At 38.2% G+C, this 25,255-nt stretch overlaps 1 protein-coding gene across 3 annotated transcripts in view; it reads left to right on the forward strand.

Annotated features, from left to right (window-relative positions):
* The first annotated feature begins 213 nt into the window (after positions 1-213).
* The window catches only part of Kat6a (lysine acetyltransferase 6A), a 105,236-nt gene continuing 80,194 nt past the window's right edge, over positions 214-25,255 (forward strand). For 2 of the 3 annotated variants that reach the window (XM_074054592.1, XM_074054593.1), the window contains exons 1-3: positions 214-359; positions 2,267-2,353; positions 2,671-3,589. In XM_074054592.1, coding sequence (XP_073910693.1) covers positions 2,990-3,589 — 600 coding nt within the window. In that variant the 5' untranslated portion in view covers positions 214-359; positions 2,267-2,353; positions 2,671-2,989. The remainder of the gene's footprint in view (positions 360-2,266; positions 2,354-2,670; positions 3,590-25,255) is intronic. The other variant, XM_020153856.2, reaches the window with a different exon arrangement.

A 25,255-nucleotide genomic window follows, 5' to 3' on the forward strand; every position in this document is an offset into this window, starting at 1 on the left:
CTCCCAGTTTGGCTTTGGCCTTTTGTACCCACCCCACGTGACCCACACAGCCGGCTCTTCCCTCCTGCCCCGCCCCGCCCTCCGGCCTTTCCCGGCGCTCGGCCCCGCTCTTCCTGCTCTCGACCGCCACCCTCCCGCACTCCTCCTTCTCCTGGCGTCGCCTCCTGCCCTGGCTGTTCCTGCTTCCTCCCCCAGCAGCCGTTCCCTCGCGACGTTCCCCTCCCCCCGCGGCTGTTCCGCCGCCTCGCCTCCCCTCCCCCCGGCCGGAGCTCACTGTCTCCAAGATGGCGGCCGTGTCAGTTTGGGGCATCTCCGCGGTCCGACCGGGGGCCCCGGGATCCCGGCTGTCTCCCCACCCGGTAAGTGCCCTAGGGGCCACCCCCGGCCATCCCCAGCCGCCGAGCCCGAGGCTGAGCCGCTCCTGGGCCCACTCTGCCGCCTCGCGGGGTCGGCGGGCCGCTGCAGGCCCCGCCGCGGCCTGCGCCGCCTCCTGCTGCTCTGCGCCAGGCCTCGGGCTGGGCGCCGCGGCCGCCCCCTCGCGCCCGGCCGGCGCCCGGTTCTCCCGCCCCGGGCCCGCGCCGCCGCCCGCCCGCGCTCGCCGCCCGCCGCCATCGCCCCTGCCGGCCGGCCGGCTGGCTCCACTCCGGGAGCCGGCGGTGGCGGGCGGCGAGCGCCAGGCCGCGGAGCCTCGGGCTGGCTGTGTGGCGAGCCCGCTCTCCCTCGGGGGCGCGCCCACCGCCGGCCCCACCTGCGCCCGCCGCCCGGCCCGCTCCCCGCGCGCACTCTCGGGCTCCAGTCGAGGGCGCCGAGCCCCTAGCCGGGCTGCGCGGCAAGTGGGTGACAGGCTGGCGGGTGTTGTGGTGCGGAGGAGGCAGCACGTGTGGTGTGGTGTCTGTCGGGCTGTCAGCCCCGGCGCTGCGCTGCCTGTCACCGGGCCGCCGCGGACCCGGCGGCCGGTGCTGTCAGGCTCCCCGCCGCCGGCCTGCCGCTCGCGCCTCGGGGGAGCCGGCCCCTTGGAGGGAAGCGGGGACCCCCAGCTCTGACTCCACGTGATTTCATTGTTAACTTACTCTTCGGGAAGCAGCGAAGCAACCTCGATTGTGCCGTTTCAAGTTTGTAAAGTTTCTAGCTCTTTAAAAAGAGAGCGCGAAGACGCGTTTGGGGGTGGGGAACGGGGACGGGGAAGCCTGTCGCGAGCCAGTCGCGCCTTCTCGCCGCTGCTGTACTTTCTGAGAGTTAGGGTTCAAGTCCGCAGACCTGCGGAGTGATGGAAAGCCCAGCGGACGGACCAGGAGCGGCTGTCATTCATTCTTGTACCTGAGAACTTAGCCGAGCAGGATGTTCTTAGCTCCGTAAACTCGGGTCGTAGCTTCTCATTTAGTTTACCCATCTGTCCTGTCTGTGTAATGAACTTTGTTGGAGTAATACTACTCTGATTTCTATCCTCTTGTGACCCTCATCAAAATGCAGCATAGCTCTCTCAGGGGGCTTCATTTTAATCAGCTAATAAAAATAAATATGGGCTCAGGTTTTTGCTGAGTGTTTTGCTTCAGTCTTTGCTTTTCTGACAAAGTTAATAACATTATTTCTTTTCTAATACCTATTGGTTTTCTTTTTGCTTTTAATGTCACTAGTAAGAATAGTTGCTCCTTACGGAATAGAGCAGAAGTTCTAAAAAACACCTCAGTAAAGTTAAACTTAGTTTTGGAGGCAAAGGAGTTACTGAGGTTCCACACCCATTGTTTTAGTGATTGAAAATGTGCATCTGCCAGATTAATTGCATGAAAGAACATTGACCCGGGGCAATGTATTTGTATGCTTTTGTTTTACTCATTAATGTTCAACTTTGAGACAGCAGTCTTGAACTTCATTTCTCTTTAGATCCATAAGTTTGACATGTACATTTGACATGTACATTTATTTGATCCCAAGGATTCTAGGCCTTCTCATTTTTACTTCAGGGCATTGCTTGTAATCAGTTTTGGTAGTTCATCCAATGTATGGATATTAGTAAAAATTTGAATGAAATTGGAACATTTTAAAACTCTTAAGTGCTTTCACGCGAGGCTGTTTTCAATGTTTTTGTTTCCATTAAGGTAATATTGTATTTAAATTATGAATTTGGTCTGTGAAACTTGTATTTCTTCTTTATTATATGAAGTAGCTTAAATATTCTCAATGATTTTCTCCCTATCTTACTGTTTTTATCCACTCCGAACATCTGGAGCTTTGAAAGATGAAAGATTCACTCTAACTTTCATTACAGGATTCTTTCCACTAATCCAGATGCTTGGTGAAGTGCTGAATAGTTTCTTGGGGAAAGATGTGGAGAAGAGTTGAAAGTCATAGACTGGTGAGCAAAGAATTCAAAGTACAGAATAGCAAGCACTCCTTTGGTTAGTCTAAGCTTAAGGCCATTCATAGAATGTCTCAGTTTGTTTCCTCTTTGTATCCTAATTACTCTTCTCTTTTTTTTTCCCCTTTTCTTTTTATTCTATGATATACATACATGATTATTTTGAAATGTTAATAGAAGTGTTTTAAAACTCAGGAGTGCTCAATAAATACTTTGTTATTTGATTGCTTTGAAAGCTTAGGATGTTTCAGTTTATAGCTTATTTGAAGAATGGGCCTTAATAGAAAACTGACATTGTTTTAATTGTTTTTCAGGCATAAGATGTACATTTTCTGCTTCTGGAGTTGGGAATGAGATGTATGGATGTATGGAGTTCTTACAACTTCAAGAAGAGACTTATGCAGTGCTGTTGACAAGTTTGAAGACATTTCAAATAACCACTTGTTTCTTGTTTCAAAAGTAAAAGTAGGAAGGCAGTCTATTTTGTGAAAGGAGAAAGGACTCAGGCCAGAAAACTTGTATGCTATGGTTAACTGGTTCCCAGCCTCCGAGAATCTTGTTTTCTATGGTGTAAAATTTACTCAGCATCAGGATAAGGGATAACGACTCTATGGATATACAGAATTCTTCACCATGGTAAAACTCGCTAACCCGCTGTATACGGAGTGGATTTTGGAGGCCATCAAAAAAGTGAAGAAGCAGAAACAACGTCCTTCAGAAGAAAGGATTTGCAATGCAGTGTCTTCATCTCATGGCTTGGATCGTAAAACTGTTTTAGAACAATTGGAGTTGAGTGTTAAAGATGGAACAATTTTAAAAGTCTCAAACAAAGGACTCAATTCCTATAAAGATCCTGATAATCCTGGGCGAATAGCACTTCCTAAACCTCGAAACCATGGAAAATTGGATAATAAACAAAATGTGGATTGGAGTAAACTGATTAAACGGGCATTTGATGGCTTGGCAGAGTCTGGTGGCTCAACTTTGAAAAGTATTGAACGCTTTTTGAAGGGTCAGAAGGATGTGTCAGCATTATTTGGGGGCAGTGCTGCCTCTGGCTTTCACCAGCAGTTACGATTGGCTATCAAACGTGCCGTTGGCCATGGCAGACTCCTTAAAGATGGACCTCTTTATAGGCTCAACACTAAAGCAACCAATGCTGATGGGAAAGAGAGTTGTGAGTCTCTTTCCTGTTTACCTCCAGTGTCACTGCTTCCACACGAAAAGGATAAGGTAAGGAAGGTATAGGCATCAGTGTTCACAGCTGGTGAGAGTAGAATGCTACAAAATCATGTTTTGGGAAGTTATGTAGAAGTTATTCAAGTTTGTGCAAGTTTGTGTTTGGGTGCTTTTGTGAAATGATCCCTTTGGGTTTTTTATTGGTGAGGACTTAATAGATGCTAATTGTTCTGGTAATTTAAAATATTTGAAGGCTGAGCTTCAAGGTATAGAACATTGATCTATCCACAAGAACATGTTTAGATTAAGAACCTTTTGATTAAACTTCCTAGATTACCTTACTGCTGGAAGTTGGTGAGCTTCCAAATGCTGGGACTTGAATTTGAAAAAAGCAGATGACTCTAAGAACCTTTTTTTTTTTTTTTTTTCATTTTGTTTCAGGTTATCATTAGACAGGAATTGTGACAGTCTCAGGACTCTTAAGAAGAAATTCTTATTTCTGCTGTTTATATTATATCATGGACTAAGGCTTTGAGTATGATGAAATTCAAAATAGTATTTATGACAGCTATAGTTACATGGGCCAGGAATACAATATTATAAACGTTCCGGACAGTTTGGAGTTCTGATGCACAGACCTGGGTACCTTAACTCTGTTATATGTTATGCTGCTTTCTTGTGCAGCTGAAGGTATGCCTTCTTAACAGTAATTTTGACCTTTAAGTAAATATTTGAGATTGAGGAGAATTTTGTTAGTAGCTATTTTTTACATTAACATAGTATCTTACCTATAAATTTATTTCAAGTGCTTTGAATTATTCTTTGCATGGTAGTAATATTGCTTTAAGTTGTACTCTTTAGTACATAATAGCAAAATCGTCTTTATTTTGTCTCAGATCATGGAGGCTACTTCTGGGATCAGAGGATTGTAAAGTTAACATTTAATTTATTTAAAAATACTTTGAAATTTATGAAAATTTATTGTAGTAATTAATGTCCCACTGAATAAGTACCTGTTGATTTTTATAAGTAATAATTTGTTTAAGTAACAGTATTTTTCATTGGTGAAATTTTTAGAGATCTATTTCAGAGTTCAGTTTTCCCTGTGATCTTTGAGGCATAGTCTTACAGGTTGAGTGTCCCTAACCCGAAAATCCAAAATGCTTCCAAATCAGACTCTGAGCCCCAGGTCAGTTCTCTGAAGCATAATGAATGGCTCAGAATGCTCTGTAGTTTTGGATTTTGGAGAATTTTGGATTTTCAGATTAGGGATGCTAAACTACTAAAGTGTATGCAAAAATCTCCCAAATCTGAAAAACTCTGAAATACTTCTAATCCTAGAAGTATTGGATAAGGAATACGCAGCCTGTATTATATACTCTCTAAATTGATTTCTCATGAAGTCATAATGATAGAGAATCCTATTCATAAAATAGTTCTGTACCATTTGGGCATTTTAAAAGAGTATATGTTAAATAAGGTAGACAAGGACTAAAATGATAAAAGAACACTGTAATAGTCTTGATCACATGGCTGAAGTTAACTAAAGTATAATGATTAGATTCTTATGAGTACTATCAAGTGATCTAATATGTTAGCTGCATGGGAACAGGAAAGAGTTTATAGTTAGATGAATTCATCCAACTGTGAGTTGTTCATTTTAAATTCTTGTTAGAACACCTGGGTATTTGCCTTTGCAAATTCCCTTGCTTAAATTAGATGATGATGATGATGGCGGTGATTCTGTTTGGTGCCAAGAAGTGAATCCAGGGTCCTGCACACACTGAGCATAAGGTCTATCACTGAGCTACACCCCCAGAGCCCCAGATATTTTAATTAAAAAAATTAGTTATATATAAAATGTCAGTTGTACGTATTTTAAAAACTGTAATCAGTTATCCCATAAGTTCAAGGCATAGAACCCTGGACTTTACTTTGGTAAGGGCCTTGAAGACCGTTTAACAATCCTTATTTTGCAGCTGAGCTGAGGACTTTTGCTGAGGCCATTGCATATAACCTTTGCATTAAAAAAGTTTAATTCAGCTGGGCATCATTGGCTCCTGCCTGTAATCCTACCTACTCAGGAGGCTGAGATCTGAAGGGTCGAGGTTTCAAGCCAGCCCTAGCAAATAGTTCTCAGGACCCTATTTCCAAAACACCTAATACAGAACAGGGCTGGTAGAGTGGCTCAAGTCATAGCGTGCCTGCTTTGCAAGCGGGAGGCTGAGTTGGAACCCCAGCACCACCAAAAAAAAAAAAAAGTAGAGTTGGAGTGTACATTGGGAAGATTGAGTTTGGGTAGACTTCTGTTTGTACTGATTTTGTTGGAAAACTGATTTCATAATAATGTATATGAAATTAGAGCTCTGTTCAGTATTTTTAAATAGAGTCTTAATGTCAATAGTAAATTTCCTGAGTCTTTCCCCACCTATGTAAGATGCCTACATTCAGAATCATAATATAGTGAACTGTAAAGTTCAGACTGTGTGTCTACTCCTTTTATTGTATTTTAACTACTTTCCTCCTTCTCCTTGAAACTACCCAGTCAATCCCTATACAAAAATGATTGTCTTGCTGTTACAAACCTAGATGTTCTTTTAAAAATTTTTTTAAAATTATGGTATATTTGATGGTGATGAAAAAAGAAGGTGTAGGTCAGAAGTAGTTCTACTTTTAAGCATAATCAATTCGGCAAATAGTTACTGAGCACCTACTGTGGGCCAGGAACTTTTTGACTTGGAACTGGATAGGGCTTTATTTTCTTTACAGTGCTAATGTGTCTGTGGCCTGGTCAGCTGTGGGATAGGGATGAAATTCTAGGACTATCTGGAGTGACCTGAACAACTTCCTCTTTACTTTTTCCTGAGTCAGTTCTGTTTATTTTGTGTACTAACTTTCGGAAGCAACTGTAGAATTATATGTTAGATTTTAAGTAGCCAAATTTTTTTTGTTCTTTGGGGGAGATTAACTGTGTAGAAATATTCTTAAGAGATGTTATGAAGTCACTTGAAGTTTAGTGTGTTAGTTATTGTCACAAATTAAAATAGTGAGTATCCATGGGATGCTGTGATTTGAAAGTTTTATCTATGTCATAAGGGAAATTTCTGAACTAGTTTTAGGGTAGGTAGTTTATGATGAGTTTATTTAACTTATTAACAAGTGTTTACAAGTGCAAAGCATTACTTTTTTTTTTTTTTATATTGAGTTTGAATTCAGGTGCTATACCACTTGAGCCCTTTTTGCTTTGGTTATTTTAGAGATAGGGTCTTACTTTTTGCCCAGGCCAACCTGGACTGTGATCCTACTTTTTATACTTTCCAGTGTTGCTGGGATGATAGGTGCTCATCACCATGTTGAAATGGGGTCTCACAAACTTTTTTTGCCAGGGCTGGCCTAGAACCATGGCTCTCTTAATCTCAATCTCCCTTGTACCTTGGGATGACAGGTGCACACTACTACACACAACTCTTGGTTGAAATAGGGTCTGGCAAACTTTTTGCCTGGGCTGGCCTCAAACAATAATCCTCTAGTGCCTGGCTTGTGAGGCATTTCTTCAGTGCTATACAACAGTTTCTCCTTATCCAGGGGCCATATATGTGGAGGATGATACTGAGCCCTATACAGATGGTCCCTTACCATAGTTTGACTTGAAAGATTTTTTTTTTCTACTTCTACAATGTCATCAAAACAATGCACATTCAGTAGAGAGTGTACTTTGAATTTTGATCTTTTCTTGGGCTCTTGTGATACTGGGTAGTGGCAGTGAGCTCCAGCTTCCATTTAGTCAAGTGCTCACGCAGGGAATAACAATGCAGTGTTGCTAAGCTATGATTTTTGATAGGTTGCGTATTAAGTGCTCTTTCAATTTATGGTATTTAGATTTACCATGGGCTTATTGGGAAGTTATCCATTGTGAGTGGAGGAGCATCTGTATGTACTGTTTTTGCCTATAATACCTGTGATAATGTTTGATTTATGAATTAGGCATAGTAAGATAATTAACAATAGTTAATAATAAACCAGAACAAATATAACAATATACTGTAGTAAAAGTTGTCTAAAACTTATGAATTATTTATTTCTGGAATTTTCCATTTAATATTTTTTGGATCCTGGTTGAAACTGCGTAAGTAAAACAGTGTATGGGGAGACTACTGTGCATATAGTAATCAACTTAATACTCATGTAACTAACATTGATATGTTCTAACAATGAAGTGGATACCATTGTCTTACAGATGAAATGGAGGTATAAAAGAGATTCAGTAACTCACCCACATCACACTAACATTGGAGCAGAGCTGGGATTTAAACCCAGACTCACTCTGGCTCCAGAGTCTTTGTAACAGCTACATGGACCACCTTTTGGTAGTTGTAATGTAATGTGTGCTTATCACCACACCTAATTCAGAGTTGTAAATGTCCTTGGTACTCGATTCATAATATATTCCCTGATTTTATATAAAAGGATGACATTTTCCCCTTTCTTTTGCTGTTTGTGTCCCTTACTTTCTTTTTCTATAGTGAATCAAATTTCAGAGCTGACTTTGCACCATTAATAAGAATGTATCTGAAACCAAAGGTAACAAATAAGATAGTTTTGTATATTTTGGGATCCATTAAAAAATAGTTTCATCTATACACCTTTTTTTTTTTTTTTTTTTTTGGTGATACTGGGGATCTATCTCAAGACCTCATGCTTGCTAAGCAGGTATTCTACCACTTAAGCCATGCCCCAGTTCTGTCTTTATTTTTTAAGATAATTTCTGTATTTATTAATTTTCATCTTAGATGTTGTCATTAAAGTTTTCCCATTTTCATTCTGGGAACTGGTTGCATGGCTATAATAGAGTACTTTAATTTGGGGCAAAATGTTACTTTCCTTGAATTGTGGGATATAGGTGAAGAAGATACTGTGTAACTGGTTTAATAGCAGTTTGTTCCTTATGATTTTCCTTCTTTTTAAAATTTATTTTTTATTATATTATTGTTGTACTGGGGGTACATTATGATGTTTACAAAAGTGCTTACAATATGTCTTAGTTAAATTCATCCCCTCCATCATTCTCTTTTATCTCCTTCCCTCATACTTAGAATAGTTTCAGCGGGTCTCATTTTTTCATTTTTTCCTTTGGTTTTTTAATTTTGTTTTATTTTTTTTCTTTGCTTTTTGAAACAGGTTTTACTGTAAGATATTTGCTCATTTACTTCACTTATTATTTATTCAGCAAATACTTGAATGCTTACCATAAATAGTGCATTTAGGAACTAGGTCCTGTGGGGAATAAGGCTGACAAAATAGAAATAGGAAATGCATTTTTTTGGGAACCCCATTTTTAGATTATGAAATATAATAAGGAATTCACATTTTTCAAACAATTAGTCATAATTAGTCTTTGGGAAGTAATTATCTATTTCTTGGGCAAAGCTTAATATTAATTGAGATTGTGATAGGCCCCTTAAAAATTATCTTTAAATACTGGCCTTGGAAGTATTTGTGTTTCAGGAATAATTTTCACCTTGCTTTCAAACTTCTGGGTTTATTTTACACGCTCAGAATATTTTACTTGAATACATATAATTTATGTTCCATGTCACTAGATCAGAAAAATACAATCTTTATGGTAACTATCCAAATCATTAAAATATTTGCAGCATCAGACTATATTTGAATGATTTTTTTCATAATAAAGAAATACCAGAAAAAAAATATTTGGAGTTGTATTTTAGAACAGAATTATAACTTGCTGAAACATTTTGTTGGAAAAAGAAGAGGAGGTATCGTCAGCTAATGTTATTGATCAGGTTATTACCCAGCTAGGTAACCTGGAGCAGAGAGATTAACTGATAATCTCTGTCATCTACTGTAGGTTATATCTCAGTACAGTAAACTATATGTAAAGTTGAGATTATTTAGTTTAACTGGAATTTATGTTTTAAGTTCCTAGAGTTAAATGGGGTTTTGACAGGAACTTAGATTTTTTTAAGGTGGAGATATTGATCAGAATGGAATATGTTTTCAAGTTACTGAAAGTAAAGAATGATTATGTTTTGATTTAGCTATTCGGAAATGGCTCTATAGCAAAATTGCTTCACATGTTAGAACAGTGGCATTGTGTAAGTTGATAATTTCAATTTCAGGTTTCTTTTTATACTTTATTAGAAAGGCAGTGAATAGTAATTGTCTATGCTATTCAGATATGTGTGGACTGCTGACAGAATGATTGTTTACTTAAAAAATTTTTCTGAAAGCAAAAGGTATTACAAAAAAGGTGAGGATACAGGGACATGGATAATGTAGATTTTGCATTGTTACCAAGTTTGAAATGGATTTATCTCAGTTTTTTTATATGCAGCATGGTAAATCATTGTTGACACTTTTTTGAGATTCCATAACAGTGCTTCACAGTCATTGAAATAGATTAATTGTAATTGTGGTTAGGAATTGACTTTGTTGCACCAAACTTGTTCTTTTAAAAATCTCAGAAATTTGGGCTGGCAGAGTGGCTCAGGTGGTAGAGTGCCTGCCTAGCAGGTGTGAGGCCCTGAGTTCAAACCTCAGTACGACCACCAAAAAACAAAACAAAACAACCTCAGAAATTTGAAGCCTGGCATGGTGGTGCATATCCATAATCCAAGCATATAGAAGGTTGAGGCATGAGGACTGCAACCTCAAGACCAGTCTGGACTACATATCAAGATCCTGTCTGAAAAACAAACACAACAACAAAAAACCCTTAGATGTCTGAAAATAACTCAGGTGGAGATATGTTTGTAATACAGTATTTGTCTAAATATTTGTCATATTGAAACAAACTATATTTAAATGTAATCAAGTGTATGGAATTTGTTGGTCTTCTAGTTAGCCTATGAGTGTAATCATTTTGGTTAATTTTTAGCTCATGACACCCTGAACGAAAACTTGAGATAGTAAAGCTTAGGTTATTAATCATTATTAATCAAAATTTCTATACCCCACAAAAGTGCTTAACATAGCCACTTTTCTTATGTTTACAGTAACTAGTACTTACTCTTCCTTGGCTACCTTTTTATAACTTGATGAAATAAAGGGAAGAAATTAGGGGAGACATGAAATCCCACAAATTGCTTCAGAATAGAGATGTAAGGGATGTAACCATCTTGGCTTCTTTTGATTTGTTTTTCTTTGCTCTTATCTGTAGACTGAGGGAATGTAAACAGTTGCTTATAGAAACCTGTTACTAACTAACATTTGTTAAGGACTAATGATGTGTTGGGTAAATGCTTTAACATGTACTTTCTTATTAAAGTCACAAAGTAACTCTACATGGTCAAATTTTATAGGTATAATATATAATAGCTATTTAATGGTGTTTAATAATACAAGTTTTCATTTATGGCTTCTCACTAAAACCAAATGAAAGTGAATGTAAAGAAATGCAATATTCATTCAATTTCCTCTTATCCTTGCTTCCTTGCTGCCTGTTTTTTTAATTGAGTTTATCTTGGACCTATGGGCTAGTACTTTTTTTTTTTTTCCATTATCCTTACCTTGAATACTATGAGAGTAAACATGTAACAGGAGCTGTTTGAGGAATTTTGGGGAAAAATTAAGTTAGTCCTGGCCAACTGAGGTTGCAAGAATTTCCTTCACGTCTTTTAGATATTTTTCCCTTTACAATTTGGAGAAAATATATTTTTCTACACTGACATGGTTCTTAGTGAACCATGAAAAGACTGAATCTGAGTGTCAAGTTTGCTGGTTAAAGTAGGATTAAAAATTTTTTTTTCTACTGAACTGGAAAATAGTTCTTAAAATTACAATAATAAATACTTTTCATGCTCTGATGTAAACCCTTTAAAATATATGTTCTTTACAGAAATTATTAAGAGCTTTACTTGTTTACCAGTTGGGTACTCAGGGGTGGAGTCATTTCACAAAAGATCTAAGCAGATGAATTAGACCAGTAGCAACTTCACCCTTCTGCTAGTCCCAGCTGGAGCAGGATTAGGATTCATTCAGCTGCAGCTGGTTTCCGGGAAAATGAAGGCTGTTCCTTCTGATTTTTTCCTTTGACAGAAAAGTCATAGTTCCAACAGATGGCTTTCATCAGTCTTGTACATAACTCTGTAAATTCATGGCCAAAGAATTATATTCACCTTCATTAGGGAACAATTTGTAATGTGGTACAATTTTGTTAAGGGTCGAAATTAAGCATAAAGATCATAGTAATGTAGCACTTAGATCTATAAAATAATGTTGGGGGATAGAGAACTGCAAAGAAAAAACTGTTTAAGGTATTAATTGAAGCATATTTCATAGTTGAATTATACTAAGCTTTCAAAGATTATAGCTAAATCTTTGGGGGGTGTTTGGGGGGAGGTTTTTTGTCTTTGGTGGGGCTGGGGTTTGAACTCAGGGCTTCATGAGTATAAAGCTGGCATTCCACCACTTGAGCCACACCTCCAGTCCATTTTGCTCTAGTTATTTTAGAACTGGGGGTCTTGCAAATTGTTTGTTCTGGCTGGCCTCAACTGAACTGTGAACCTCCCTGTATCAGCTTTTCAAGTAGATAGGATTATAGGTGTGAGCTGGCGCCAGTCTTGTAGAAGTTTTGAGCCACTAGTAATATTGGATCGGGGTTTCTAATCTTATTTCACAAATAGGGAAACTGAGAGCCAAGGAGATCTAAGTGTCTTTTTCAGTCTCATGCAGCAAGTTGATAAGATTTGGAAGTATTGGTCATGCCTTTCTCAGTTCTATGCTTTTTTCATTGTGCTGTAGTATTGTTGTATAGTATTAGAGAGCAATGGGTATAAAACAATGTAGGTAGATCTCTCCTTTAATGGAAAACATAGAATAAATCTGGACTAGGGAATCTGGTGGTTTTGTAAACCACAGTTAAAAAAATCTGCTTATTTCAGTGTTTCAAAATATCTATACACGATTGTTAGAGAGCTGAAACAACTTTTTCTGGAAGAATTGCTCTCTTAGGTTCAAAGTAGAATTAGAAAGGTTTCTTATGTTTTTAGCTAAATGTTAGAGCATTTGTATTCTTCACCCATTTCTTACTGTTTCTGCTTTCCTGAGTTCTCTGTAGATTGCTCTTCTCTGTACCGATGACTAATTTTGTATCTTAATTCCAGACCTCTCTTCTGAGCTCTGGACTTGTATATCCCACTGGGATTTACAGGGTTTTATCTCTGTCACATCAACTTCATAATGACCCAGATGGAATTTGTCACTTTTCGCTCGCTTCTTCTGACTTACTGTAGTAAGAAGTATTGCCACTGACTAATGCTTAAAACAGAAACCTTGGCATCATTTTCCAAACCTTACCTGTATGTCTTTTGGATTCAGTTCTAGTCTATCCCCAGTCTTCTCTTATTCTTTTTAAATGTCTTTGTTAACATCATGTTCATTCCAGCTAGTATTCTCTTGGAATAGGTCCTCAGCATTTTTCTACTTACTTACTTCAGCAGCTTCCTCATTGGTTTTCCTGCTTTCAGTATCATCTCCCTCCAATCCACACTATTGTCTAGAATTGTCTTTTTAGAAGTGATTCAACAGTAGAGTGCTTGCTTGGTAAGCATGAAGCTCTGAGTTCAAACCCCAGTTCCACCAAAAAAGAAAGTGATTCAGAACATAGGCTCACCATTGGGTGGGGCTCATCTGTAATTCCAGCACATGGGAGGCTGAGGCAGGAGGATTGTGAGTTTGAGACCAGCTTGGGCTAGATAGTGAATTCCAGAATAGCCTTAGCTACATGCAAAGTTCAAGGCCAGCCTGAGATAGTTCCTGAGCTCTGTCTCAAGAAAAAAAGAAAAAAACATAGGCTCAAGGACCAGACCATCTAGATGTGCATCTCATATTAGCACTAAGACTTCAGGTAATTAACTTCATCTTTCTTTGTCACATTGTCTTCTATGATATGGGGATAATGTGTTTATCTTGTAGTGAAATTGTGAGGATTTAATGAGTTAATACACATCTAATACAACTGTGTAGTGATAGAAATATTTTGTATCTCTATGCCTTTCTCAGGGGTAGCCATAGTCAGAATGTAGCTATTGAGCTTTTGAAAGTATGACTAGTTGACTGAAGAACTGAAGATTTAGTTTTATTTAATTGTAATTCAATTGAAAATAGCCATGTATATTGGCTAATAGCTACTGTACTGGACAGTGCAGAGTGTACTTAGAATAGTGAAAAAAGTAGTCTATAAATGTTTATTATTATTACCAGCTTTCTAAAATTAAAGTTACTCCTGCTTAAACTCTTTTACTGCAGTATTCTGTGGTATAGTTGTGTATGACTTGTAACCCTCTCCTCTGAGCTGCTCCAAACCATCTACTGCTACTTCTTAATGTGCTATCTATGTTCCAATATAGGAGAGATTCTCCAAGTATGGTTCTTGGACCAGCACCAGAAGTAGTGCCCCCTGAAAACTTGTTTGAAATGTAAATTCTTGAGCCATGTTCCAGGCCTACCAAATGAGAATGGGGGTTGGGACCTTGCAGCCTGTATATAAGTAAGCCTTCAGATGATTTTGATGCAATCTGAAGTTGAGAATTGCTGCACTATCCTTTCTCTCTTTGTCCATTAGTTCTTATTTAATCTTGTAGAGTTAGTTTGGGCACGTCTCCCCCACCCCACCCTTTTCACCTTTTTTTTTTTTTTTTTGGCAGTTTGAATTCAGGGCCTCACACTTGCTAGTTGGGCAGTCTATTACTTGAGCTCCTCCCTCTACCAGCCTTTTTTGCTTTAGCTATTTTTTCAGGTAGGGGCTCATGTTTTTGCCCTGGGCCAGCCTCAGACTTCGAGCCTTCTACCTTTGGTCTTCTGCACAGATGGAATTACAGTATATGCCACCACACCTGGCTGATTGATTAATAATGGGGGTCTTTAGCCTCAAACTGTGATTCTCCTGGTCTCCACCTCCTTAATAGATGGGATTATAGGTATGTTTCTTTCTCTTTCTTTCCTCCTTACTCACTGTGTCAGGCTGACTTAGTGCTCTTTCTGCCTCTAATATCCTGTACACACCTCTGTCATAGACCTTTTTAAATTGTATTGTTTTAGCTTATGTCCTATTTGTGAACTTAGGACCTTGCTTTTTATCTTGGTATTCCTGTCTGTCTAGCATAATGTCTGGTTGCTCAAGTGAGTATTTATTGGGCATCTTTCAGGTTCCAGCATGAGGATTAGTTCCTGGGTGAAGGAGATAAAGTCTATTATTTTTACCAGTGATAAATAGCTGGGATTTAACAGAATGCTATGGAAGCAGAGGTGGGGTGGGGAAGGCTAGGGAGGTCTCCTCAGAGGAGGTTGCATATGAGAAGTTAGTGAATGGGAAACTGGAGGGTAGGGTGGGAAGGAGTGGTCTGCAGAGGCCTAGAAGCACAACTCTGTGGGCACTGCATAAATGTTTAATGGGGTATGAATTTTTAAAAATGCCATGTCTGACTTTTAAGTCCTGATTGAGTGTTACCATCCTTCCCAGCAAACATTGCATTTTATATGCTTATTTATGTAGGTATGTAAGTATGAATGTTTTGCTTGTTTTCTGAGATAAGATCTTGCCATGTGGATCAAGCTGGTCTTGAACTCTTGATATTCCTGCCTGGGATTACCTTGATGTGTGCCATCACACCAGCTCTATGCTTTGTATTTTTAAAGCAGCTTTTATACATGATATTGCACTTTCTTTGAGCTGATGGTTATGATGTGATAGGCTAACCTCCAAGCTAGCAGAATATTTACTGCTTGTCTGTCTATCTATCTATCTGTCTTTTAAAACAGAAGAAAAGATTAGTTTTATCTGAAAATTGTTTCTGTGGGGTGAAGAACACATCAGTGGTAGCAAAGGTAAACACATTCCTCTCACTGTATAAGAATAGACCAAGATTTTAAACAAACAACTTTAAATTTAGAACACTGAGAAAGCATATCATTTAAGAAGGCTGAAAGACAGCCAGCTTGCCAACCACAACTGTTGTCACTTTTGTAGTTCCACTCTGTATTTGGTTCTTTTGGCCCTTGTTGCTGCCACCTAGGCTTCCTGTGGCTCTCATTAACCCTCCATTGTAAGAGGGTTAATGCATTGGTTAATGTGCTGTGTGAGTGCTAATTATTAGTTTGCTATTAAATACCTGCTTTTGGTGTTTGGGACTCTCTCTATATATCTATATCTATGTCTATATATCTATATATATATAATTTTTAGTAAAAGTTTGCAGTTTTAATATTTCTAAGTTTCTCTTTACAGAGATTCATCAGCAGTATGTGAGAGTAACTCCCTACAACCTTACCCACACAGTATAAACCTTTTGATCTTTCGCAGTCTGATAAGTGAAAAATCATTACTCAGTTTTGACTGCCTGTTTCTTTCTCTCTTCCTTCTCCCTCTCTTTCTTCTTGGGCCAAGCCCCAGTTTTTGACTTTTTCTTTTTGGTGGTACTGGGGCTTGAACTCAGGGCCTACACCTTGAGCCACTCCACCAGCCCTTTTTTCTTCTGTGATGAGTTTTTTTGGGATAGGGTATCATGGACTATTTGCCTGGGCTGGCTTCAAACCATGATCTTCCTGATCTCTGCCTCCTGAGGATTACAGCCATGAGTCACCAACACCTGTCCTTCCTTTATTTTTTTGTTCTCGTTGGACTTTGTTCTTCCATCATAGTTACTAGAAGCAACATTTGATCTGTATTTCTACTACTGGGCTGTTTTAAATCTGATTAATTAAAAATGTACAGTTCTTACATGTAATCAGAAATTTGTTGTTTTTTTTTTTTTAAAGTAGTCATGTTGCTATAGAAATATCTAAGTCTGTTTGGCTTAGTTTTGTGTAAGCATTGATCTATACTGACAGAGTTTTTTTCTATTGACTGAGCCCCTGCTTTGTCTAAAAGTCTTGGCCTGCTTTTTTACTGATGGCAGGAAACTCCTTTAGTATGTTGTGGCTGTTCACTCTTTTTTTTGAGTGCACATTATATAGTATTTGTGTTTGAAAACCTTTATAATTTTCAGTAGATACTATTTTAGTTCACAATAGCCCTTAAGGAAGGTTGTCTATTTTTGAGAAGTCAAGTATGTAGAATGTAGGACTAGTGGTTCCTTTTGACCACTGGTTGTAGTCAGAAGGGAAAAAATGACAACTTCCGTTTTGATAAACCGAAATTCTGTTACTGTAGTGCAGTGGTATAAAGAACTTCAGGAATGATAGCACTGATTTTTAGTTGAGGCATTTATATAAGAGTATTAAAGAGCACAGATCACAGTCTCACCATTTAGTCAGTATTTGATCTTCAAGTAAACTTTACTGTCCACGAGTTTCGGTTAACTTTTTTGTAAAGGAGGAATAGTAATACAACTGAATTACCAAATTCATAAAGCAGCTACCTTCTTTTTACAATCGTTATTTTTTGTTAGTTCATGTTAATTGTACAAAGGAGTTTCATTGAGCTATTTCTATACATGCATATATTTTCATCAAATTTACCTTCCCTATCCCCCCCACCTTAAAATTTTTTTAATGGTTTTCATTATTCCATTTCCATACATGTGTATGGAAAGTACTTTGACCATATTCAGTCCCCGTTTACCCTGTCCTTTCACCTTACACCCTCTCGGTTGTCCCAACCCAAAACACTGCCCGTTATACTCATGTCATTCTTTTTTTTTTTTTTTTTTTTTTAAGTCCAAAGGAGAGCATGAGATATTTGTCTTTCTTAGCTGGGCTTGTTTCACTTAACTTGAAGGTTTCCAGTTCCATCCATTTTCCTGCCAACAACATAATTTCTTTATGCCTGAATAATACTCCATGTGCATGCATGCGTGCAGGTACCTTTTTAAAGGTTGTTTTTAGCCTGAGCAGGTCATATCCCTCATGACTAAATAGCAGAAATAGTATTGACTTCCTTCTCCTTTTCTCTAATAAAATAAAACAAAAATCAGGTTATGAACTCACGAAATATTGTGATCATATTTTGAAATATTTATGAGCATATATAAATTTTAGCAAGGTATAGATATAATTCTTTAAGCATTTGTCACATGTTTTGTAGTTACTTAAGTTGGGATGGATGTACTTTGGTCATATTCCTGTGGAGCTTGTGACAATGCACTTTCAGGTCTCTGGTGAGGTCTTAGATCTTGCAATTCTAACTAGCTCTCGAGTATTCTACCACTGCACAAAACACACTGAGTAGTAAGTTTCTAATGGACTTAATCTCTTTCCTCTTTTTTTAAATTACTGTCTTATTGGGGGTACATTGTAACATTTATAAAATTTCTTAATTATATCATAGTTGAATTCACCCCCTCCATCTTTATTCTTGACCGATTATCTTAAATCATATGCTCATTTTTCAGGCATTCATAAAATCATATATGTATTTTCAGATATTTATTCAACAGATCTATTGAATGTCTGTGTCCCAAGCACTATGCTTATGTACTAGGGGTTAACTTTCAGTTAAGTGTTATCCCTTGAAACTTACATAAACCAAGGAATAAAAGTAAAATGTATATAAGTATGGTAGGGAAGTCCAGGGAACTCTTTTTTCAGGTTTGTAGAGATATCTTAGTTTGTCTGATATTGTCATTTAAATTTCTAATAAGCTTGTAGAATGAAGCTTTGTGGTTTTTTGTTTTCTTTTTTTGGTAAATAAAGGATCAATAGTACATATTTTAGGCTTGTCAGGCCATACAGTCTCTGACCTAACTATGTTTTGCAGAGCAGCCAAAGGCAATATGTAAATGATTGTTATTTTCCAGTGAGATTTACAAAACAGGTAGTGAGCTGAATTTATCCTGTATGCTGTAGTTTGCAGACCTCTGCTCCAGTGTATTATGTTCAGTTATGCAATATGTTCGCTGTAATTTAAAATCAAGTAAGGAATGTTTTACTTTAAAAGTTAAGGTGGTTACCTCCATAATAATATCACTGATTTCATTTACATTCAAATATGCTATCATGGAACTTGAATTTTTATTTATTTGAGACCCCTGAGAATATGTCATGCATGTGATTATCATTTTTCTTACATATCACCAGGATTTAAAGGATTAAGGCTTACTGCTTTAGAATTTCAGTTAGCACACCTAAAAGCTGTGCTAATGTACTGTTTTCCCCTGTTACTGTATGGGAGTAAGAAGCCACAATAGGTTGGCATGAAAGAATCTCAAATAAGTATGCAATGAAGCATTTCTGCAAATATGCTTTTTCTAGACAATAGTAAAAAGTATGTACTTCCGCGGCCAGAGGAGGACACATAATTACCATCAGTAGGTTGGGAGTAGAATTTGGACTTAGTTTATCTTCTGTTTTCACCTCTTAATTCATTATGTGAATTTTGGCAAAGTATTTTACCTTTGTGCCCTCAGTTTCTTCATAGTTTTGGAGATGAGAAGAAGCATTATATTGGATAATACCTATCATATTTATTATTTACCACAAATAAATATTAAGCCCTGTGTAGATTGCATTTTTCTCTTCAGATCTGCCTGCAGCAGTTTATTAATATACTGGAGAAAACTTAGGAAACAAACATTTCTGGCACATAGAATCTTAAAATTTTCTTGGAGATACAAAAAAAAGTAAAAGAGGAACACTATCAAAATAACATACAAACAAAGGTAAGGCTTCTCAACAGAGAAGTTATCACAAATTAAAAAATCACGTAATTGTAGAACTAAAAGTCTTAGGACTTCTTAGAATTCATGTCCTTATTTTTGCAAACAAGAAGGAATTAAATACCTTCTGAATATTTGCATATTGTCTTTATTTGTAGAGAAGGGGATGTTACCTCCTATTTTGGTGGTACTGGGGTTTGAATTCAGAGCCTTGGGCTTGCCAGGCATATGCTCTACTGCTTGAGCCGTACTTCCAGCTCTGTAATTACCTTTCAAGATGGTTTCCCTTCATTCAAAAAATACTAATGATAACCTGCCCTTGTTAGAGCCATTCTAAGGGTTAAAGGTTTTGGCAGTAAGCCAAATGATTAAATACTGTCCTCTGTTTTTAGAGCTTATCCTGTGCTTTTGTTTTAGTGCTTGCTAAAATATCATGTCCTCTCCTTGTTTATAATCTTCAGATCCAGTAGATTTCAATTGCCTTCTGGACAAAGTTCAGGCTTCTTACTAAGGCTTTTTTTTTTTTGGTGCTGGGATCAAACCCAGGGCCTCGCACATGCTAGGCAAGCACTGTGCCACCGAGCTACATCCCAACCCCTTTACTAAGCCTTATTGCAAGTTCATCTCTTGCCATGGTCTTCTTAACGCATATTTATATGGGTTCTCTTTCAGCTCTGTACACTTAACTTTGTGTTGTTAAACATATATCTGCCTGAGATCTTATTCTTTAGTCCCTACCAGTACAAACAAAAAGAGGTAATATAAGTCATCCTTCCACATCCTCAGTATCCACATCTGTAGATTCAATCTGCATATTAAAATATTTTGAAAATTATATCTGTACTGAACACAGATTTTTTTTTGTCATTATTATCCAAATAATACAGTGTAACTATTTATATTGCATTTGTTTTAGGTATTATAAATATGTAGAGCTTATTTAGAGTATATTGGGAGGATGTGCACAGGTTAATGGCAATACTGTGCCATTTTTCTGTGAGACTTTTTTGAGCATCTTTGGAGTTTGACTATCTGTAAGGGGTCTGGAATCAATCTCTTATGGATACTAAGGGACTGCTGTACTCATCTTTTAAGCTTTCTCAATTTACCTACTATCTTTTCTCTGTATTGGTAAGAAGATGGCGTGTGTGTGTGTGTGTGTGTGTGTGTGTCAGGAGTGCTGGGAGTATGGCATGCACCGCTGTGCCTAACTCTTCTTTTATAAAGAAATAAACATATTTTCATGGTACATTAGGCATGCTAATGCTATAACATTTTTTCCCTGTATTATGATAGTTTGTTTTTATATTATTTTAAAAGAGACAAGATTCTCACTACATTGCTCAGCCTGGCCTCTACCTCATGATCCTCCTGCCTCATCTCCCTTTTTTTAAACAGTACTGGGATTGGATTCAGGGCCTTGCTCTTGGCAAGCACTCCACCATTTGAGCCACGCACCCAGTCATTTTGCTTTCAGTTTGTTTTTTTGATATGGTCTCCTGATATTGTTCAGGCTGGGTTTGGACTGTGATCTTCCTGTCTCTGCCTCCTGAGTAACTGGGATTACAGGCATGAGCCCCACTTCACCTGGACCTTCTCTTTTTTCTTTGGTTGAACTGGAGTTTGAACTCAGGGCTTCATGCTTGCAAAGCAGGCCTCTACTGCTTGAGCTACACCTCCAGTCCTCCTCTTTTTTTTTTTTTTTTTTTGGGCGGGGTGGGGTGGGGTAAGTAGGGTCTCACTATGTAGCTCAGGTTGGCCTGGAACTGCTGTGTAGCCCAGGCTGGTCTCAATCTTGTGATCCTCTTGCCCCAGCCTCCTAAATGCAGAGATTATAGGTGCACCACCATGCCCAGCTTTATTAACCTTTGAGTTTAATTTTTGCTTTTAATTTTTATATTATCCACCTTTAATACTAATTTTAAGAAAGTAGAGGAGAGGTGTGTTCTCAAATTGCTTCCTTAGCCTAGTTCTTGAATATGTGTTCAGAGAACAGAGAATTTTAAGGCACAATAAGCTTAGCAAACAGTATCTATTCAGAGTTCACATAAATACTATGTTGAAGGTGTGTGCAATTCCTACCTCTGTCTCCTTGACTTTTGCTAACTGAGCTTTTTTTGTATGCAGGGGAAGACAACCTCTCTTTTCCCCATCTTTTACTGCCATTAAGACTTGCTTAGGAAGCACTGCTCTGATTTTTCTAGGGCTCTTAAGTCTTTTTGGAACTTGACCTTTTTGAAGTTTAAAGGGAGTTAGAGTCTTTGCACTTGTCTGAATTTGCAGCACAGTATTTGTGGGAGTTACTTCAAGAGGAAAAAAAAGCCAGTCTATTTCAATTGGATATGCCTGTCTAGGGTCTTTGTATATCCTTGAAGAAACTTCTTTGCTATTTTCAAGTTCCTATGTGAGCATCAGACTTGGCTGTTTTAGATATTATAGAAGAGAGAGTACCACTCTTCACTGACATGAGAAAAATGTGCCTTGTAATAGGTAAATTGATGTTCAGCTCAATTGTTTGTGCATTGGGAGGGACAAAAAAGGTGGTCAATAAAATCTCTGGTTTATTTTGCTGTGATTATTTTAGAGATGGGGTCTTACAAACTATTTACCTGGGCTTGGCTCAAACCACAATCTTCTTGATCTCAGCTACCCAAGCAAAGTGCTTTAAAAAAACTTTCAAATGTATAGAAAATACCGTAGAAAACATTTATTAGGCTTGACCTTTAAAAATTAGCTGTCTCTGGCCAGGAACCAGTGGCTCACACCTGTCCTGTTACTTGGGAGGCAGAGATCAGGAGGACAGTGGTCTGAGGCCAGCCCAGGCAAATAGTTTGAGAGACCCCATCTTGAAAATACCCAATAGAAAAACAGGATGGGGATGTGGCTCAAGTGGTTGAGTGCCTGCCTAGCAAGTGTGAGGCCCTGAGTTCAAGCCTCAGGGCCCCCAAAAAATATAACCTGTTTTTCTGTAGAAAAAGCAGAATATTACATATACCAACAGTTGAAATGTACCTCTGAATCTGTAGAGAGATTGTGATTTGGCAGTGAAACCTACGCATTTGTAAGCTCCTTAAAAGGAGAAGTGTTCTGTGTCTTTTACATATTTTTATTGCTCACAGGCATTTTTTTTTCATAGTACTGGAGTTTGAACTCAGGGTCTACACTTTGAGTCACTTTGCCACTCTTTTTTGTGTAGGGTTTTTTCAAGATAGGGTCTCGGGAATTATTTGCCCCAGTTGGATTCGAACCAAGATCCTCCTGATCTCTGCCTCTTGGGTAGCTAGGATTATAGGTGTGAGCCACTGGTGCCCAGCAAGGCACATTGTTTTATAGTAATTTGTGTTCTGAATTTATTCATTTACAGAATTCTTCCTCTATGTGTCTGACATGTAATCATCTTGGATCTATTATTAAATGCTGCTTGTAAGATCAGGAAAGTTGTTTGTTTAGTTACCTCTGATTTATCTGCTGTCTTGGCTTTATATTTTTGCTTTCTCCCAGTTTATATATGCTGAAAAAGTCTGGCTGTAGATTGCAGTCCTATTTACTGTAGCATAGTCAGTTTGGGAGTCGGAATTCTTTTTAGTGCAGAAGGGATGAGGCCCTGGCCCTGGCCGTTTTGGATAGCTAATAATGATTACTGGCTTTTAATGTCTTTGTGGATAGCATTGGTAGAGCACTCTCACTCTTTTTTCTTCACTGCCTTAGTCTCTCCCTTTTTGTGCATGGTTATCCCATTTATAGTTTCTGGAGGTTTAAGGATGAAGACCAGTTGAAGAATTAACAGTGATTTCTCAGCTGATCAGACCTGAATTTATAATCTCACTTAAACCTGAACCTGTAAGTAAATAACTGCATGTACCAAAGTATTTTATTGGATCACACACTACGCCAGATCCTGCTTCAGTCCCTATTTCCCTTTTATATGAGGTTGCTCTTTGTAACTCTGTAACACCTCTAGATTTTTTTCTTTTAAAAAAACCTGGTGGTCTCTTGTCCTCCCTGCCCTATTTTATCCTTTTTCTGTTTTCTTACATCTTTTGCTTTTCTTTTGCTTCCCCAATCTGGCCTTGTCTTATTGTGATTATTTCCTACCCCTAATTGATTATGTAATATATTAAAGGTGTGTTTGCTGTTTAATTATTATATACACCCATACATATATTTAAAAACTGGTAGCTTGAGACATTTCTCTTTGTGTGTTTTAAGAAAGAGCATAGTCCCTAATCTTAAGCCAAAAATGTGATTCATTTCATTGATATTTTGTCTTTATTTTTTTGTGTAATTGTGAATGCCTGACAATAGCTGTTTACAGAATTATGGTACAGAAATTCTGTTTTGTATATGGGACAATTCTAGAAAATTAAGCGTAGGAAAGAGAATGTAGTAGTACATCTGACATTTCTTTTTTTCTACACATCACATCTACTGTAGTAGAAAATCCTTTTGATTCTGCTGCTAGCTCAGGGTTTATAGCCTCTGACCAAATCTGGCTTCCACCTCTTTTTGTACAGTCCATGAACTAAAATTGTTTTTTACATGGTTGGAAAAAAATCAAAATATTTCATACACATGAAAGTCATAGGTAATTCACATTTCACTGTTCATTAAAGTTTTATTGTGGGACTGCCGTATTTGTTTATTTCTATATTGTCCATAGCTGCTTTCATGCTACAACAGCAGAATTGAGCAAGCAGAGACACTATGACCTGCAGAATTTAAAGTATTTACTCTCTGGTCCCTTACAGAAAATGTTTGCCAAACCCTGCTCTAGAGTATATCCCAACTCCCTCTACTTTTTGCATCATTCAAACTTCTTGACTAAGCCATTGCTATTGCTTCCTAATTGAGCTCCTTGCTTTTGCCCTTATCCCCTTACATCTTTGTAAAAGTCCCCGCCCCCATCTTGTCACTGCTTTGCTTTCAACCATTTAAAACCATTGCCTATCTTGCTCAGAGTTAAGTGTAGAAAGTAAAGTCTGAGGTCTCTTAAATGGTCTACAGGCATTAGCAGTTTTTTTTCCATTACATTTCTCTATTGTAACTATTCATTTTTGTTGTTGTAGAGTGAAAGCAAATGGATGTGGCTATGTTCCAATAAAACTTGATTTATACATCAGGTGACAGGCTAGATTAGGTCTTCAGGTTGTAGTTTGCTAACTCTTGCTGTCTACGATGAAATTCTCCCTAGCCCTTCCCCTCATAGTACACACAGTTCTTGGTTTTATCTCTTGCTATTCTTCCCTTCCTCTACTGTCCCTACTAGGCATATAGACCTCTTTGTTTTTCTTAGGCACATTTTTGCCTCTGCATTATGTGTTTAGTTTTTTTCCTGTAGTGGGAACACTTTTCCCTCATTCAGTCACTATTTCTCTCCCTCTTTTTTTTGTTTTGGTGGTACTGGGGTTTGAACTCAGGGCCTCACACTTACTAGGCAGGGGCTCTACCACTTGAGCTACCTCTCTCCTCCAACATGAATTTTATTTATTTTTGTTTGTCTCCTCACTGCTCTGTAATCTCCAAGAAGGCTCTTTTTCCTTTGGATATAGTGTCTCTCTATGTAGGCCAGGGTAGCCTGGAACTTGCAGTCTTCCAGAATGTTACAGGTGTACACCATCACACCTGGCTAAGAGGACTTTTTTTTAGATTCCTTGTTTTTTCCTCAGTGTTGAGCACATAGTAGGTGTTGAGTATTTGAGATAAGATCAATCTAGGTGAGTTGCTATTCCCCAGGCTTATTCTTTACCAGTGGTATTTATATCATACTTATCCCTGTATATATTTAGTGCTTCTTAACAAGAAATACGTTAGCTTATTGGGTGATAAATTTAGAAGCAAAAGAGGAAGCTCAGTATCACTTATCACTAAGTACTCTTGAAGATGATTTGTTTCTGTTTAGACCAGATGGTACTTATCTATAGTTAGGAAGGAGTCATGAAGAAAACATGGAAGTGATTGAATTGGAAAGAGAATAGAAGAACCTTAGGCCATACTCAGTGAACATCCTGAAGGAGTAGTCAGGCACAGGGGTGTTCAACTTCTAAATTTAATGGCCATAAGGAAGCTCACCCCAGAATTCCTCAGCTGGCACCTGCTCTTTCCTTTC

The sequence above is a fragment of the Castor canadensis genome, chromosome 14 (assembly GCF_047511655.1).
Source record: "Castor canadensis chromosome 14, mCasCan1.hap1v2, whole genome shotgun sequence".
NCBI lineage: Eukaryota > Metazoa > Chordata > Mammalia > Rodentia > Castoridae > Castor > Castor canadensis.